This window comes from Phascolarctos cinereus, unplaced genomic scaffold (assembly GCF_003287225.1).
Source record: "Phascolarctos cinereus isolate Bilbo 61053 unplaced genomic scaffold, phaCin_HiC Scaffold_9;HRSCAF=440, whole genome shotgun sequence".
NCBI classification, from domain to species: domain Eukaryota; kingdom Metazoa; phylum Chordata; class Mammalia; order Diprotodontia; family Phascolarctidae; genus Phascolarctos; species Phascolarctos cinereus.
Window position 1 is genome coordinate 154,099,971 of NW_027556402.1, and position 19,129 is coordinate 154,119,099.

At 37.0% G+C, this 19,129-nt stretch overlaps 1 protein-coding gene across 1 annotated transcript in view; it reads right to left on the bottom strand.

Moving 5' to 3' along the window:
• Window positions 1-7,222: 7,222 nt before the first annotated feature.
• Window positions 7,223-19,129, bottom strand: part of GRXCR1 (glutaredoxin and cysteine rich domain containing 1) — a 123,148-nt gene continuing 111,241 nt past the window's right edge. Inside the window, exons 3-4 of the mRNA XM_020989568.2 lie at window positions 12,220-12,285; window positions 7,223-7,463 (exon numbers count right to left, since the gene is read on the bottom strand). Coding sequence (XP_020845227.1) covers window positions 7,284-7,463; window positions 12,220-12,285 — 246 coding nt within the window. The 3' untranslated portion in view covers window positions 7,223-7,283. The remainder of the gene's footprint in view (window positions 7,464-12,219; window positions 12,286-19,129) is intronic.

The window sequence follows — 19,129 nt, forward strand, 5'->3', positions numbered from 1 at the left end:
ACAACTTTCACACATTGCTTCTAGTTCTATCCTTTGGGACCAAGCAAAACAAACCCATTCCCTTTTCCACATGTCAGCTCTTCAAATACTTTAAAAGAGCTATGATAACCTTACTAAGAGTTGTCATCTCTAATTTAAATACCCCTAATTCCTTCCACAAATCATCATGTGACATAATCCCCAGATCCTTTCTCATTCTGGTTTTCTTTCTCTGGGTGAACTCTTGCTTGTCAATATCCTTCCTAAAATATGACATCCAAACATAATCTGGATTTGGACTGACCAATGGTTCCCAGTTGGAGAGCACCTTTTGTATTCTGCTCACTTCCTCTCTCTCAAAGCAGCTTAAGATCACACTTGCTTTCTTTTTTTAGCTGAAATGTCACATATAAATAAGAATTATTATTTGATAGACTTACAGAACAGAATAAAGGATAATGTTCTTCCTTCTATAGAAAAGAAACTCTGCTAAAATGTGAAATTCACAATAATTATTGAGCTTTAATAATAACACTTTGCTTTTGAATGGTCCATTAGGCACTTTCATAGAATGTAGTGCTAGAAAACTGGTCTCAGAGCCAGGAAGACCTAGATTCAAGTTCTTCTTCTGATATAGGCTAGCTCTGCAACCCCTGGAAAGTCATTTACTTTTTCTGTGCTCTAGGCAACTTTCTATAACTGGAAATTATGGAGAAGGTGCCAACCTGCATTGGTAGAGGGATCTTCCTCACTGGGCCCTTTATATCAAATAAAAAATAAGTTTCAGTGCCTATCCTTCTCACACACACAAAAAAAAACCTGATGAGGTAAATTTGGCTGATAATCTTATTCAATTACATAGCTGGGGAAACTGAGGCACAGAGAGATGAAGGGCCTTGCTGGAAGTCACTCAGCAAGTCAGCTAGAGATGTTCCTAAATCTGAGTGTAATCCTCTTTTCACTACCTTATGCTAGGAGCACTCGAAATTGTCTTTTGTGAAGCTTCATTACTCTTCCACAATTGTTCTTCCTTGAGGGCTTAATAGCGAGTGGCAGAAAACACTATATTTTAAGTCATGCAATAATGCCTACTAAATGGCATGAAAGGCAGCAGAGGAAACGTGTGAAAATGATCAAGAAAAAAGGAACCATTTCCTTATGGGTTAGTAGGCCACAGAATGAGTCTATGAGATTTGACTGCACTCACTATGAAAGTATTTTTGATATGGGTGACTACAAAAGTGAGCTATAAGATATATTATACTGTATTTTTTCCTTTACCAGTGTAGAATGTGTACTGTGTCCATACCCACACAATAAGAAGAGCAGCACATCCAGGGTCCAAGGGGCAATGGAACTCATGTTTATTTCCTGTTCTGTGACATGGTTGAAGCAAATACTTGAAAGAGTGGCAAATAGAGAGAGATGATGGGTCAAGAAATGTAGCCAGAGAAGATAACTTATTCACTACTACAGTGTGTTATTAAATCAGTTTCAATAGGAGGAGAGGTAGAATGATTAATTGAATGCCAAAATTGCTTTCTGCTCTGGTTCTTTCTTCCTAGACATAATTGAAATTGCTTATGAGGCAAGTCAACTGAGAAGTCTTCTATCCAGACAGGAAATTATATAGAATTGCAATGGATTATTTGTCCAATCTGCTGCTACTTGTTTCTATGTGGCCGAGCAGAGCTATATTGTTAGGGTCACAATTCGCTTTTGGATTGCCTCTAGATAGGCATTGTAGCAAGAGAAAATAAACTTCTATTTGTTTTCTGTACTAAAAGGCTATCTAGTAGTTTTCTTGCTACCGTAATCCAATGAGATCAGTGATTGTCAATTCTAAGATTATCACTTTACCTACAAGTGAAATTTTTTTTAAATTAAAGCCATTACCCTTATGAGGACAATATATGCTGTTGCGTGTTTCGTATATCATAAGCACTTAATAAATACTTTCTCATTCAGTTATTCAACAGTATATTCTTTCCCACTAATTAGAGTCTCTCTTCTTTGTTTTCCCCAAGTTTTCCTTGTTTTCCTTGTTGGGATATTAGACAGTTAAGAGGCAACATTAACTTATTTAGGTCACCAGGATACCCTAAGGTACACTTATTTAGAAAATCACAGACCATTATCAGCTAGAAGAGGCAAAAAGGTTCAACTGTCAGCCGTTACTCCTGAATAGGGTCAGTTGCTGGTGAGCAGTGCCCCCTTGTGGTTCCATATGAGGGCTTGTGCAGGATCATTTCAAATAGGGTTTTGAAATTGGCTTTAAAAAAAAAAGAAACTACTAATTTCACTAGCATTCTACAGATCCCTCTTGAATTTTCTATTTTCTGATAACTTTTCCCCCTTTTCTGTTTTGTTTCCTGCTTTGGAATCCCTTTTTCTTTCTTTCATTTTACTTTAACTTTTATGCTAATGCTACAATTCTACCCTAAATCTGTATAATTTTGTTTATTAGTTACCGTTCTTATGTTTTTAAGTGTTATATCTGTTGCATTGCTATGTACCTGGCTATTTCAATTTAATTTAAAATAAGCAGCATAGATGTAAAAATCTGTAGAGTGTAAGGGGGAGAAAAAACATTGAAGTTGAATACCCATGAGAGAATTTTGATTCTAGGAGAGGAGCCTAGACAGATTATAAATTTTTCCCTCCCTGGTGCTATAAATACATAAAGTTGTGAAATATTGATTAAACTTCATAAAGAGGCAATTCTGTCTTATCTAAGACAGAACATTCTAGTATCCTATAAAGAGATAAGAGTTGAAGAGAATATATAGAAACTAGATGCTCAACCCCTCACCAGAAAAAAAGGAAGAAAAGGGAAATGAATGACAACCTATAAAGGGAGCAATGGTATGGAGCTATAGTGAGATTTGTGTATGGAATAAAGTCAACACCCAGATATGGAGAACAAGCCAGCCAAAAGTCAGTACAAAGACTCTACTATACCAAGTTAAAATCTTCAGGAGAGCTTCTATATCCACCTGGAGAGGAACCATTCAAATTCTGGAGAGGATATGCCATTGAGACATGATAGTAATGGCAGGTGAAATGAAATGAAGAAACTCTGATGACCAGTGAAAAGTCTCAAGGGGCTAGTACTCAGTCTGGTAAGTGGTGTGAAATCAGGGTAGCTTAATGTTGCAATGCTGGAATGCTTGCAAAGTTCAAAAAGGACAGTTCTCAGCTCAAGACAGACTACATGAAGGGGATAAACAAGGTCCCCACTAATCCCCTATGTGGTAGCAGCATAAGCAGTTCTTGCTGTGCAAAGTGCTGTGATCTATGCCCTTGAAAGCACTACCTGATTGATGACTCGATACTTGACAGATTGTACTGGCCCCAACAGGCAGGCAATATTGATAACAGTACTTCTTAACTTGGGGCCTATATACTTTTAAAATACACATATTTTGATAGCTGTATTTCAATTTAATTGTTTTTCTTTATAACCACTTGTATTTTATTTTCTGCATTTAAAAACATCACACTGAGGAGGAGTCCACAGGCTTTCCTAAATTGGCAAAAAGTCTCGATGAAGCATAAGACCGAGTTCTTTGTGTTCAGAGGAAAATGCTGCTATCTTACACTGCATACTGAGAGAGTATAAGTACCAACAAGACTTTAGGTCTCATACAGAGAGGCTTTTTGTCTCTGGAAGAAGAGAGTAAGAATGCGAGCAACATCCTGGTGATGATCAACTATTTCACCCAGTATGCTCAAGTGTACACACAACCAGAAACCAGAAATCGCCTATGTTTGCCTAGATGTTGTGATATATATGTGTATATACATACAATTATAATATATGTGTGCATATATACATACATCTGTGTTTGTGTGTGCATATATGTATGTATATATATGTATATATTCACTATATGTGTTATGTGTGTATATGTACATATGTATGTGCCTTTTTTCTCTTTTCTGATAGGACTTCGAAAGCAAGTTACTCAAGGAGGTGAGGTATAGGCCTTGACAGGAATCGAGAAGTTTAGAACCAGCACTTACTAACCTCTTGGAAAAGCACAACCTGAGCAAATCCAACATTCCAAGGAGCCAGGGACATGAACAGAAGGCTCGGTGAAATCCACATGTGGCAATGTTAGTGCAGGCATAGCTACTACCAACATTGATGCCACAGGCTTTATCCTGCACCTGATGTTTGGCTAAGAGTCACATTTGCCTTGTGCCTTGGAGTTTCAGAAGACATAGAGATTTATAACGAGTATGCCTCTTGGCTGAGAGATTAGTTGAGTAAGACCTATGACTTCACCTCAGAAAAGCTCTTAGAGAAACAAATGATGGTATGACATTTAGATTCTTTGCCAAGATCTCTGAAAATAGACTAGAGTTCTGCTACGGAATCTTTGTATGCAAGGAGTAATAAGTGTTTTATGTGTACACACAAATGTATATATAATGCACATATAATATACACATACATGTGTGTGTATATATAAGTGACATGCATGTAAATATAGTGCTTTATATATCCACTATATATGTATACACACACACACACACACACAAATATAGTAACTCTAGTGGATGGATGGATGGATGGATGGGTATTAGATACTGGACCAATGGAAAGTCATCTCACAGCAAGCAAGTAGTAGAAAAATTTCCAGTCTACAAAGAATTTTGGGTGTCCTACAAAGAAAATACATCTCAGCCAACAATTACCTACTGTGGAAATACATATATATACTATACGTATATATCTAGTATATATACATATGTTCATAATTTTTATATTTTGTTTTATATATTTATACACATATATAGAATACCCATCCATATATCCACTAGAATATATACACACACATATACATATATATGTATATATAGTGGATATATAAAAACATGTATCTACATGCATGTCACTTATATACATGTATGTATATATTATGTGGGATTTATACACACACATTTGTATGTACACATAAAACTTTTATTAGGTGCTTCTTCTGTTCCAAGCTCTGTGCTAAGTGCAAAGCATATGAACAAAAGCTTGCTAAATAGTCCCTGTCCTCAAACTTGTATTCTAATCAGGGGAAATTATATCCCAATACATAAAAGGGAGCTGGAAAGTGGAAAGGAAGACTGGAACCAGAAGTGAATTTTTTTTTGCCTTCAATTGCTAAGGCTTCTAGGAAACTAAGGTCATATATACAATGTGAAGACAGAGCCAGACCACCTGGACCACCCCCAAACTCAGGAGGCCACAGGAGGAGTCAATTCAGCCAGTTACATAACTTATTCATTAATAGAAATGGAAAGCTGTTTCCCACACAGTCAAAATTTTGTTGTAGTCCATGCATGCATTTATTGTATGCTTTTCAGGCAAGCATGAATCATACTATTATGTATTATTTAAGGTCTGTGGGCTTGCTCTACAATTTGCTTTTCTTTGCTATTGATGCTTGTGTGCCATCACATGCAGGTACATGTACATATTATATGTTTCTGCATATAATCTACATGTATAGTCACTATACAACTCTAATGTGATTTTACATGGCATGAGATTTTTGGCCTTAATTTTATATATGAAATATTTTCATGTCTGCTATTGATTATGTACTCTATTTCACCAAGTAATGCTAGCTTCACGCAATTCTAGTGTAAATACCACATCTTAGGTATTTATATATGAACCGTATTCTGTAGCTGAAATTATTACCTGTATCTATCTTATTCTAAGTAATGACACTTAAGATAATACCTTCACAGATGTTCACTCGTACTTCAAGTCTTCCTGGAGAGAATTATCAGGCATACTTGGTTAAGGAGGAAGCTCATTAGTCCAGCCTACCGAGCTGTGAGGCCAAGATGAAGACTGAATGTTTTAAAAGGGGACACGGAGGAAATAATGTGGGATACAGGACAGTTCAAACTTTGGTAAAGGAAAGAAAGAGAGGCAAGAGCTATCCTGCTCCTCAGCCTCCTGGGGTACTACAATTAGATTTTTTTTTTTTTGGCAGGGCAAGGCAACTGGGGTTAAGTGACTTGCCCAGAGTCACACAGCTAGTAAGTGTATGCATCCGTGGCCGTATTTGAACTCAGGTCCTCCTAACTCCAGGGCCAGTGCTCTATCTACTGCACCACCTAGCTACCCCTACAATTAGATTTTAATAGCAAGTCTCTGTACTCTCTGGGCATGATCCAGACCTAAAAGCATGCAATCAAAGCAGGAATAGCAGGCAGGAAAGACATCCAGAGTAAAAGCAATAGCACAGCCTCCATAGCAGCAAGAACAGAGGCACAGATGGATGACCTGGAGGAGGCAATCAGCATCTGATCTGTTTTGTAAGTGGTGCTAAGCCCAAGTCACTTCAAGAGATGGAGACAAACTGAAACGCCCAGAGTTCCTGAATTCCTGTCCCTGACTAGGCCCTAAGAGGTTTTTGTTTTTTGTTTTGTGTGTGTGCGTGTGTGGGGAAGATGAAAATTCCTGTGGGTGGATACCTGCTATTTTTTTGTGGGGTTAATTGGGAAGAACTAAGTTCTCAGGTTTTGGGTTACCCTCAGTAGTTGGGTAGCCTCCTGGTATTTGGAGGAGTTGGAATGAGATGAAAGGACTGTGCTGGGCTCATTAATATATATTTGTTTTATTGCTTTCTAATAGGATGATTAGTGAACTTCATGTGAATGTGCTTTTGTATAAACAACTTCCTCTGAAATAGCTGGGATAGAATGAAGAGATGAGTTTCCCCATGTGAGTGGTACTCACCCAAGCACATAAATTCACATTAAACCCTTAGACTTTGAAAACAAGATAAATATTGCCATACACAAAAGGGAAAGAGAGCTAAAGGGAAGGAGATAGGTCTCTGAGAACCCAAGAGAGCCTGGTAGACCCAGAGTGAGTGTCTTCTGATGTTATTATGCGTAACCTTTAAAATGAGTGTTTGACAAGAAGCTCTTACTTAGTGAACAGTGTCAGGCACTGATCAGCATTACCCTCTTGATGATTCAATAGAGAACCCAGCTTTAGGCATTTTGTGAACAATATATATGTGTGTGTGTATATATATACCTGCATACATATATATGTAGGTATATATGTATGTATATATACATATGTATATATATATATACATATGTATATATACATACATATATATACATATATATATCTTTCTTAATATGATTTCAGTGAATATTCAGTGATTATTACAAATGAAGTTTATTAATTATCCCATAAACATAACCATTAAAAAAGAATATAACAAACTCTTGAGTGGTGTTAATAAAACAAGGCTCTGTATTAGAAGATATTTTTAGCTTGCACAGCTCCTACAGCGCTGCAGTCCATTTTCATTACAAGCTGTGCATTTCAGGGCTTTGAAAGAGTCTGTAAAGCAGTTCCGAAACACTGACATCTTGCTTCCATGGCACACTGAACAGGGAAGGAAGCCAAAGCCCCCACAGGAAGGACATTCATGTGGATGCTGAACTCTCTATAAGCACATGGAAAAAAAGAAAAAGAAGGTGGAAAAAGTGTTAGGATATCCAGTGTTACCAGGTCTTTGATCCCCTACTTCAATAGTAGTTGGAAAATAATCATGTCATAAAACCACCTTTGCCACCCTTTCTTACAAATTCACCACAGTATAGCAAGAGGGTGAGAAATAGGCTAACTACCTCCTAAGCATCGTATTGGTTCTCCTTCTTCTCTTTCCAACTCACTTTCTTTCAAACAATATCTTTCAGAAGATGAGAAGAGTGCCAACTATTGGCCAACCATTACATCTCTGGGAGAGGGACTGGGTTGTTCAAAATGTGTATAGTGTGGAAAACTTCACATCATTTCTGTGAATATCAATTTCTTCATATAAAAATAGGGATAATAATATTTACATTAAATTAATCACAAGGTTTATGTGTGGGAATGTGTTTTATAACCCTTAAACATTAGATAAATTAAGTTAGAGGTGGGCCCCACTTGGAACAATCCAATATATACAAATATAGATTTTTTAAAATGATATATGGTAAGGAGTAAATTATTTGCACTAAAAGAAGAATATTCATTTTAATAAGAGATTTAATGAGACCATCCTTTAACTATCAGGCATCCCTAAATTTGCTTTTGATAGAAAAAAATTAGAAAGCAGTGGGCAGAAGTAGGGAATGAACTTAAAAAGTGCTGTTAGATGCCACTACAAACTGAAGATTATAACTGTCATCATATGACATGCTTGTACAAGTACTTAATGCTTTTCTAAGCTTTTTCACATGGATTACATCTTTGTATGTTTGTCATATTCAATATGAAGCAGATATTATCATTCTTATTTTATATATGTGGAAACTGAATGACAGAAAGGTCAAGAGACTTACTTAAAGTCACACAGATAGCTAATGGTATTCAAGCCTGTCAATACAATGAAACAGATACTTTGCTTCAACATCAGGGAATATATACCCAAAGTGATCAACCAGATTTTTGTGGAAATTATCTGATTTCTAAAACATTAAATATATGCAAGGTGTCACAAAGGCCTTAGTGTAGTTAATGACTATTAAAATTTAAAATTGCACTGAGGCTTTGGGTACATGCTCTGAACAACTTTTTAGGAAGGTATTTGTTATGTAGTGTTCAACTACATCTACAGATGGCAAACAGTACGAGTATAGCAGGTCACATTTATCAAACATGTGAATGTTTGACTTTTTGATATCCTCAAAATTACTTGGCTTTAGAAGGAATGAACTAGTCCGTCTTACTGATTCATTATTGATTAAGTTCCCTGTGCTATCTAAGGCACTGTATTAAGCTGCTACACACCCCAGATATCTTCATCTTCTCTTTTTTCTACCCAATGCAGATAGATGAAAAATAATTAGTGACCTGTTCACTTGCTAGATACGTTTATTAAATTTTTATTTTGGAACAAATGATATGAAAGGGAAGGGTAGAACGAGCATTTATATAACATCTACTATGCTCAAGGCACTGGACCAAGTGCTTTACCAATATTATCTCATTTGACCCTCACAACAACTCTGAAAGGTAGGTGCTTTTATCTCCATTTTACAGTTGAGGAAACTGAGGCAGAAATGTTAAGTGACTTGCCTAGGGTCACACATCTAGTCTAGGTCCAATCTGAACTTAAGTCTTCCTAACTCCAGTCCCAGTGTTCTATCCATCGTGCCACCTAGCTTACATGAAGTGGTAAGCAAGAGACACATCTGTTATAAATGAAATAACATTAGGATTCAAACTTTCTGGTATTTGCAAAAATAAAATTCCTTGGACTGGATCCAGTGACAATCTTCTTTGAACCAGAGCACAGTATGACAGCAAGAATCCAGTCTGAGACCATGGCAGCACTGCAAGACTGGAGCAACGCTGTCCTCCCAACTGCTGCCTCAGACTCCTTTACCATCTCCCTCTCCCCCTGTTAGATGTTATTCCTGGCACACGCTGGCGTGGTCTGCAGGGGTTTCTGGGCATCCCTTATTTCAGGTCAGGGCTGAAGCATTGCTCCTTTTTCCACAGGAGGGGTGGTGCCACCTGGCCCTTGTTTAGTACCATTCCTCTTTGGAAGGGATTGGGCAATAGGGATTTTACTACCCCGATTAACTTTTTAAAAGTTAGAAATAGTATCAGCTACTGAGGAGAATATTCATCATCTACTCCCAGGCGTCTTCACTTTAGACAACATTATTTACGTCATAAATTCCCAGGGTCCCCCTAAGTACCCCTCTTAGATATTTCATCTTCTAGCTGTTGTTCTAAGTTACTGATAACAAAGCTATAATGAGCAATTTGGATGCCTAGGGCAATGACCGCCATCTAAAGATAAATTAAATTGAGCACAGGAGGGACTAGGGCAATAGTGACCTCAAGAACTCAGACCTAAGGACACAAAGCTAAGTAGTGGGAGATACAGGAATCCTGGGAAACCATGAGACTGTGAGCTCCCTGCTGATCACTGCAGGGTAGGGATAGACGGAAGAGATGTGAATGGGATGTGATCACCACAGAGGAAAAAGCATGCTACTTAAAAATTTCACATTTTAATTAATTATTTTTGTAGCATAAATAACCCAATTTATGCCTCCTGAAAGAATACAAATGCCCTCAGAAACCTCTAAATTTTGACACTCTAGACTGATCTCTGGTCACCATAATCCAGACATAGCTCTGTCCACTAGAAACTTCCTGAGGAATTTTATAACAATAAATTAACATCTGACTTAAAAATACATTTTTCTCTTGAAGGATAATCATTACACATACACACACACACATACATGTATGTATGTATGTATATGTATATATATGTATATATATACATATGTATATATATATATATATATATATCAATGCTTCATTGATGTGGAGACATCACAAACATCTGATATTTCTATGCAATAAGACAACTAATACACTATCTACAGTCATTTGGAATAGTGCCTCTGGTTATTTTTCAAACATACTTTTCACACATGGCAATCCTAGTTGATGCAAGGTTGAGAACATATGCAATTAATCATTTTTGCTAATTAAATGCAATCACAGTAAGCATGGTACAGTAGAAGTGTGCTGGATTCATAGTCGGAGGACTGAGGTTTAACAGGATCACAGATTGAAAGTAGCAAGGGACTTTCATTTAGTCCAATCCCATAATTTTAGAGATGAAGACACTAAGGTAGAGGAGTGGTGACTCGCCCAAGATCAAGCAGGCAGTATGTGGTTGAGAAAGGTTTTGAATTTAGGCCCCACAACTCCAAGTCTACCAGTTTTCATACTATACTCTGAATCCTGGATCTCCTATTTCCTACCATGGTTACCATGACAAACAATTTAGCCTCTGTGGAACACAATTAATTCATCTGTAAAATAAGGGGACTAGATGAATGCTGGAGACTTCTAGCACATACAGCCTACCCACCTGTGAATATTTATTAAGCACTTATTCTTTGTAGAGCACTATGTAGATACTGGAAAACGCAAGAAGTCTAGCAAAGACCCACTTGGTACTCATGTATTTTACAGAAATTCCAGGTAATTCAATGTAGATGTAAAGTATAAGAAGGCATGAATGCCACAAGCAATGCTATGCCACATAAGGAAACTAGGCCATCCTAACATCTAGAGGTATTCCAAAACATCCTGAAAAATCTCTTAAGAATTCTGCTACAGAAGCATCATATTTGATTCTGTGGATCCACCAATCACATCTGGCCAGGGTTTATCCACAGAAATACCCTTATTTCTGTAATGAATTCTTAGCATCAAGCTACTTTATATACCTCATTCTGACTTTATCTTCTCAGTCTAAGGGTCAAGTGTTTAATTCTATCAAACAAAATATTATGCCCCATGAAAAACAGATCAGATGTTTTATAGGCAGACTTTGAGGTGACCTATTTTTAGGAAGTTCAAAGAAATAAAGCCTATGAATCAGGCATGGATGAACCACAAGGAGTATAATAGGAAATAACTGACCTGATTCCCTCATGGAATCAGAAATAACACGGAAGGTTTGACTTTCATTAATCAACAAAAGGAAACTCTTCTCGGGTTCATAGGAAGAGGGAAGGATAAACAGCCCCAGCTGTTTATCATGAGAGAACTGGTTGGTTCTCTATGTAGTGGCTTTGCTTCCCCTTTGAATCCAGGAACCATCCCCTGAAGCTGAGAATAATCACTAGGGCTAGGGAGAAATAGTACCATTTCATCACTTTTCTGTGTGTGTCTCAGAGGCACAAGCAGAGGTTGGGCCTTTCACAAGGCAGTGTGTTCTAGTGGAAACAGTACTGTCCTGCAAATTATTCAACAAGCATTTAGGAAGCACCTGTCATGTACAAGACATTGCCCTAGGCTCTGAGCAAACAAAAGCCAAACTGAAATAGTCCCTACTTTCAAGCCTACATACGTATATGCATGCATACACACATATATGCATATACACACATATGTGTACATACATGTTTCTAGATATAAACATAGGCATAATTCCTCTCTCCTCTTACTGTGAATTCAATTGAATAAATATTTATGAAGTACTTATTACGTGCAAGATAGTATATTAAGAACTGGGAATACAAAAAATGAAGAAAAATAAAACCACAATAACAAGCAGTACCCTCCCCCAAGGAGCTTACATTCTAATAGGAGATACAACATGATTTGGGAATGGGGGCAATTAAAATATTTTTATACTGTCACTTATAAAAATAATTAGTTAAAATTATAATTACCTCAATTTTAGTTAAGAGATCTTGCAGTTCACCTGATTCATTCATTGACAAAATTTTCTCAGCACCCTATAAACATGAAGAAAAAAGGAAACCCATGTTGTCAGTGTTTCAGAAAGTAAAATGCAACCCTGTGAAATTAAATGCTTTTTCTGAAAGGGTAGAGGAGGTGTATGTGCACATGCTCCACATACATTGGTAACTCAAAACACAGGGAGGGAAAAAAAGAACTGAAATTATTTTCTAATTAAACCATAATTGTTTATCAATTAAAGTCGTCAATTAACACATATGGTAGGAAGAGCAGATCTGCTTCCTATAATGACTTTGTGTGTTCACTAAGTGCCCATTACTCAGAAGTCACTATTTAAGGCTGAGGAAGAAAAATCAGTCCTCATGGTAACTATAAGCTAGTTAGGGTATAAAGGTACAAGCATAAAATATAATAAAATAAAGTGGTGAGCAACATGAACTAGGAATTTGTTTGTATAGATCTGATCATAACCCTATTGTGGTTCCTCATTGCAATTACAATTAAATACAAAATCCTCTTTCACATTTAAAGTCCTTCACAACCTGTCTCCAGGCTACCATTCCAGGCTGTTTAAACAAGAATTCCCTTCACCCATTCCTTTCATCTATTTACCAGCCAAACTGAAAAACTTGCTCCCTATTCAAAGGTGAGGCTGAAACCACCCCATCTGATTCTGGTGCCTTGACCAGCTGCAAACATTTATTAAATACTGAATCATTCGATCAGACCTGAGTGTGAACAAGGCATTTGTCCTTGTATGTAAATATATACATAGGTGTATATGTTTGTGTCTGTGGGTGAAGGGACTGGTTCATGGCCTAAGTACTTTGTATACAAGGAAGAAACTATCTCAGAAGCAGGGAGGAAGAGATTCCAAGCATCTAAATTCCATAGGTTGGAGCAAACATAGAGAAAAGGGAAGAATTAGCTATGGCAGGGAAGGGCAATATCATGAGGGACCTTGTTTCTATGGGCATTTCTTACAGGAGGATCCAGGCTGAGGGAAGCCCTGAGCAAAATTCAGCTCTTTCCCCAATTTTCTTTGCCAATGTCTGCCTCCCCAAAGACACTATAATATAATCTGCTGTTTTGTTAACCAAGTATTTCCAGTAAACTGAATTTGTCTCAACCACAAAGAAGCCATGGGTTTAGAAGTTAGAAATGTAAAGTTAGACAGGGAACACAATTTCTGCCCAAGTGATAGGATTTTTCAATAACTAGAAACTCAGAGCAATCATGACTCAACTTAGAAATTGTCATCTAAAACAAAATTCCTAAAGTTAAAGAGAAGAAAAGCAAAGGCACTTTTTAGGGGCCATTATGTTGTCTCAAGCTAAAAATGAGCTACACATTAAAACAGGGTATTACACCTGACCTTCTATATTCATCCTTCTATCTTCCTATGAGCTGTCTCCCAAACCCAAAATTCAATCCCTCTTCACATCTGCCTCTTAGAATAGCTAGCTTCCTTTAAAGCTCAGTTCAAGTTGCACCGTATAAATGAGACCTGTTCCATTCCCCACAGTTATTACTAGTCTTACCTGCAAAATGAGTTTACATCTACTTTGTATATATTATGTATTTTCTTATATGTATAAATTTTATTTCCTATAATAGAATAGCAGTTCCAGGAAGGCAAAACTTGTGTGGCACATAGCATGTCCTTCATAAATGCTTGCTGATGGATAGATTAATTGACGGGTACATAATAGTCATTTAATAAATGCCACATGGATTTCAGCTGAAAGAACATCCCTAGACAGGGGAGAGAGAGAAGGCTTTGTGAAATAGGTGGTATTGAAACTGAGCTGTATAGGATGGGTAGTATTTCCATCAGAAGTCATTTGCTAGAATGATTTATAACCAAGTGGTATCTTGATTTCTTTTCATTTTGGTATATCCTAGATGCTTCATGCCTCCTTAATCACCAGAGAGAAATGTTGAGTTAATATGTCAGAAATGCAATGAATGAATATGCAATGCTGTAGAAAATGTGTATAAGAAGAAGCAGTGAGCTATTAAAAAATTGTTGATGGTTTAGCTGGAATACAGCCCTAACATACCTCATGTGCAATAAAGTAAGTCTGAAGGTAATGAAAATACCATGACATAACATTAGAGGCAAAAACTCACTAATGACTGATAATATTTTAGTTCTGCTACATTCTATTTCCTTTAAGAGCTAGCAAAACTTGAAATAGGAAAACCTCTGGGGATCTGAGCAGCCTGAACTAAGGCAGTAATGAAAGAATGTGGCTCATTTCTCTCCTGTGGAAGGAAAGATGCTGAAATGACTACAAATAAAATGAATGCACCAAAGTACCCATAAAACTCTTCCTGTTCTTTTCCTTAGCTTCACACTGAACCTGAGAGGAATTTATTCATTCAATCAATATTTATTAAACACTTTCTATAGACCTTGACCCTTTGCATGGTATGGCATAGAATATACAAAGATAAATAAAACATATCTCCTGCCCACAATCAGTTTATAGGCTAACTGGGAAAATAAGATGTGCACAAACAAGCGTGATTCATGTAAAATAGTATTTTAAGCACATTTATAGAGGTGCAAAGAGCTAGGTGAGATAAGAATCTCCATGAGACTTTTCCTAACCACCACTCCCCATCAGTAAGGATATAATATAGAATTTTGTTTCACACCTCTCTGATGCAATTATGCATTTTTCTGATAGTTTTTCTTAATTCTCTCTACTCATAATTATACATGTAAGATCAGTGAGAGCAAAACATTTTTCTGTTACAGTTTTCCTAATTCTTACTTACAAACATGTGAGTAAAATGAAATCGTCTCAAAAGTTTGTAGTTCTACTAATGATCTAGCATGACACCTTGCACAAAACAGTTGCTTAATAAATGTTTGTCAAGTTAAATTTAAGAGAAGAAATCAGCTGGGGGTTATGAGGAAGTGGGCTTCATGAAAGAAGTGGCATTTAAGTAGGTTCTTAAAGAATAGATAGTTAATAGGTCTAGATGGAGAAAGGGATTCTCAGGTTTGGGGAAGAATTACCAACTCAAAAGTTGGAAGGGAAATTAGCATCCATCTAGTCTAACCTACACATGAAAGGAATCACCACTGTAGTATACTCAAAATGTAGTCATCTAGCTTCTTGAATTCCTCCAAGAGCCTACCACCTCTTGAGGCAGCCCATTCAACTTCTGAATAACTCTAATTTTTAAAAATATTTCTTCACATAAGCCTCGATTTTTTTCTTTACACTTATTTACATGAAGCCTAAATTATCCTACCTATAACTTGTGCCCAATTCTCCTAGTTCTGCCTTCTTAGACCAAGTAGATCAATTCCAAGCCCTTTTCAACTTGATGGCCAATCTATTCTGATCCAATGATCATTTATTGTGTGTATGATATGCTAAACAGTAGTGATAAAAAGACAAAATGGAAAGTAGTCTCTTCCTTCAAGGAGTTTTCATATCACTGGAGGGAGTGAAGGTGAGGGGAGGGGTGTGAAACATATAATTTTATATATAATTTGAAGAGGAAGTAGAGAGCACTAAATACTAAGGGAATCAGAAAGGCTTCCAGTAGGAAATGACATGTGAACTGAAACCTTGAAGGAAAATAGTGATTCCACGTGGAACTGGGAAGGAAATGTATTCCATGGATGGGGGACACACTGTGCAAATGCACTACGGTTAGAGATGGAGTGCTGAATTAAAGGAAATGCAAGTAGTCCAGTTTGGCTAGAATATAGAGTACTTAAGCCAAACGACTGTCATGTCACCTTTGGGTTTACTTTCTCTATATTAAACATCAGCAGTTCGTTCAACAGATGGAATTCAATGTCTTCAACCATCCTGGTCACTCTATTCTGCATATACAAGCTTGTCAATTTCCTAACTAAAGTGTGGTACCTAGAACTGAACACAAAATTCCATAGATGATAAGAACAGAGCAAAGTACAATGGGAATTCTGCTGTCCCCTTGTTCTGGATGCTATGTTTCTCTTAAGGAAGACTAAAATTTCATTACATTAGCTTTTGGGGAATGAGGGGAGAAAATTACATTTAACTGCTGGAAGTTTTTCACATGAATTGTTTTCCAGTCAAATCTCTCCCATCTAATATTTGTTCTGCCAATTTTTTGAGCCGAAGTGTAGGACTTTACACCTGGCTCTGTTTAAAATTTGTCATCATTTTAATTAGTGGCAATCTTTGGTTGATGCTGACTTCATCACTGAACCTGCCAGATAGACCTCCAAGGACCACCTGCAGAGTTGACAAAAGGCTAGCTATGCTTTCATTTAAGTCGTTAACAAAAAATGCACAACAGGGTTAGCACAGGTCTGTTTTTGCAGTGGTTACGCTTATAATTATCTTTGTCATTTTTTCCATTTCTCATTATTCTGCATTATTATCTTCTTTGGATAGGTCAGGTTTAATTTCTTGCAATTATATGCAATGTCTTCATCTCATTATTCTTTCCTCTAATTTAATCTTGATTTTCATTGACAGCCTCACAGGGCACAAACAACTGGTTCTAATATGACTTCCCACACCAAGTGGGTCATCATTCATTTCCTGCATGCTCACATAAGTGGTTAATTTTGTGATATGTCTCAGTGCTTGCTAAGTGTAGTGGCTTTCAACTCTCTTCTTAAAGAAAGCATATACTGCTGTGGAATTTCTAAGTGGTCCAACAAGCCTTTGTCATTTTTCATTTCTTAAATCTGAACCATGTTTTCCAACATACTTTTCTCTATCCTCCCCATACTCATCTTCAAATTGAAATCACCAAGTATACAAATAAATGTTGACTTGGTTTGTAGGGATTTGTTCATTTCTTGGAAGAATTTCTTTACCTTTTTTTTTCTCTGAAGTAGTGTTGATGCATAAGTTGCAATTAACATCTTTGTGCCCTTTTTGCTGATGTTCAATAGGAGTACTACAAGACCAGATGACCAAGTGTCTTGTGAAATTATCATTTTTATTGCCTTTGAGCATAGAACGAAATCAACTCAACCAATTCTTTTGTTAGATTCTCCAAAGAGAACCTTTGAGACATCCTTCCTTTTAGCAACTTTCCTGAGTTTTCTGATTTGGTTTATAATGAGGATGTTAATACTGAGTTGATTCTTCCATTAATATGGAAATGTATTGATGGTGAGGCGAAGATTTCATGTTCAGAGTTCATGGTCAAGTTAACGATTATAGATGTCTAAAAAATGTGTTTCTTACAGCTCTCTACCTCCTTTTTCGATTCTTTGCCATTACCATTGTGGAAACAGAAGGACCGAAGAATATTTTAATGTTGCATTTTTTCCTGTGTTGCCAGAGTTAAATAATTCATTACCTAGTGGTCAACCTACCAATGAGGTGATATAGTTAGCTAGGCTGGTCCCTGTGTAGCAGATATCATGGGAGAAGTTTTAATCTGATAAGACTTCTCCAGAATTTGCATTGGCTCTACTGGTTGAGACCCCAGGTCCTCATTGACAAGGCAAGGATTCTTGCTTCAGAAATGTATAATATGCAAGCACAAAAAGAAGCAGAATTGGTGAATTTGCTCATCAATATTTTCCATTCTAAATATGATTTTAGTCCTTAGTTATTTCCCAGTCATATGCATATATGTGGATAGCAGTGCATGGGCATGTTCAAACAGACAGGGAGTCTCCCCCTTCTCCCTCTCTGAATTTCACTCTGCCACTCACTCAATGCTGTCTAATGGAGACCTTATCCATTCATCTCATGCTTCCTGTGCTATTCAAATAAATGAAAACAACAGAACATCATACTCAGACTTTTCCTCTATTGTGCTTTGATTTCACCCCTATTTCTGTTGAGGTCACCATTATCTTCCCAGTCTACCAGGTTTATAATCTTGACTTTATTCTCAACTTTCTATTCACCCCACATATTTAGTCAATTGCCAAATCTTTGTTTTTATCAGAACATTGTCTCTTGCAACTGCCCTACTCTCTATAGTCATACACTCACTACACCAATTCAGGCCTTCAGCATCCTTCAACTGTACCATTGTAATTGCCCCCATTTAGTCTTCCTGATTCAAGTTTCGCCTCCAATTCATTATCCATACAGCTAATTATGTGATTTTCCTAAAACGAGTGACAATTTAATTCACCTACTCAATACATTCCAATGGCTCCCTACTGCCACTAGGATAAACCATAAAACTCTCTTTTTGTCTTTTAAAGCTCTTCACAACCTGACCCCAATCTACCATTCCAGCCTTATTATACATTACTCTTCTTCCCAAAGTCTATCCACATGTGGCCTCAAGGAGGCAGGTTCCCCACCCCTGGTCTAGCCAAACTGCCTTCTTATTATTCCTCACATATGACAACTCATCCTCTGTCTCCAGATCTTTGTACTGATTGTCCCTCATGGCTGGGAGTCTCTCTTTTCTCTTCATCGTCAGTTAGAAATCCTTATTTCCTTCAAAATTTGGCTCAAGGATGATTTCTACAGTGCCTGGTACAGAGTAGATACTTGATAAATGTTTGTTGACTGATTGATTGATTGATGCTTTTCCTGATCCTCCCGGCAGCAAAGGGCCTCCACCTGCAAATGACCTTCTATTTTTTTGGTATATACGTGTGTGTGTGTGTGTGTGTGTGTGCGTGTGTGTGTGTGTGTGTGTATACTTACACACACACATATATTCATATATATACATATTTTGGCTAACAGATATTAAGCTACTCAAGGGTAGGAGCTATTAAAACTTTCTCTTTGTATTACTAATATCTAGCAAATGGTAGTTATTTTAAAAAAATGGTTGTCGACTGACAAACTGATACAATCTCCAGCATATCATCTGAATGTGGTGCAGCACATAAGCATACATTTATAAATATGTCACATACAAAGGCTC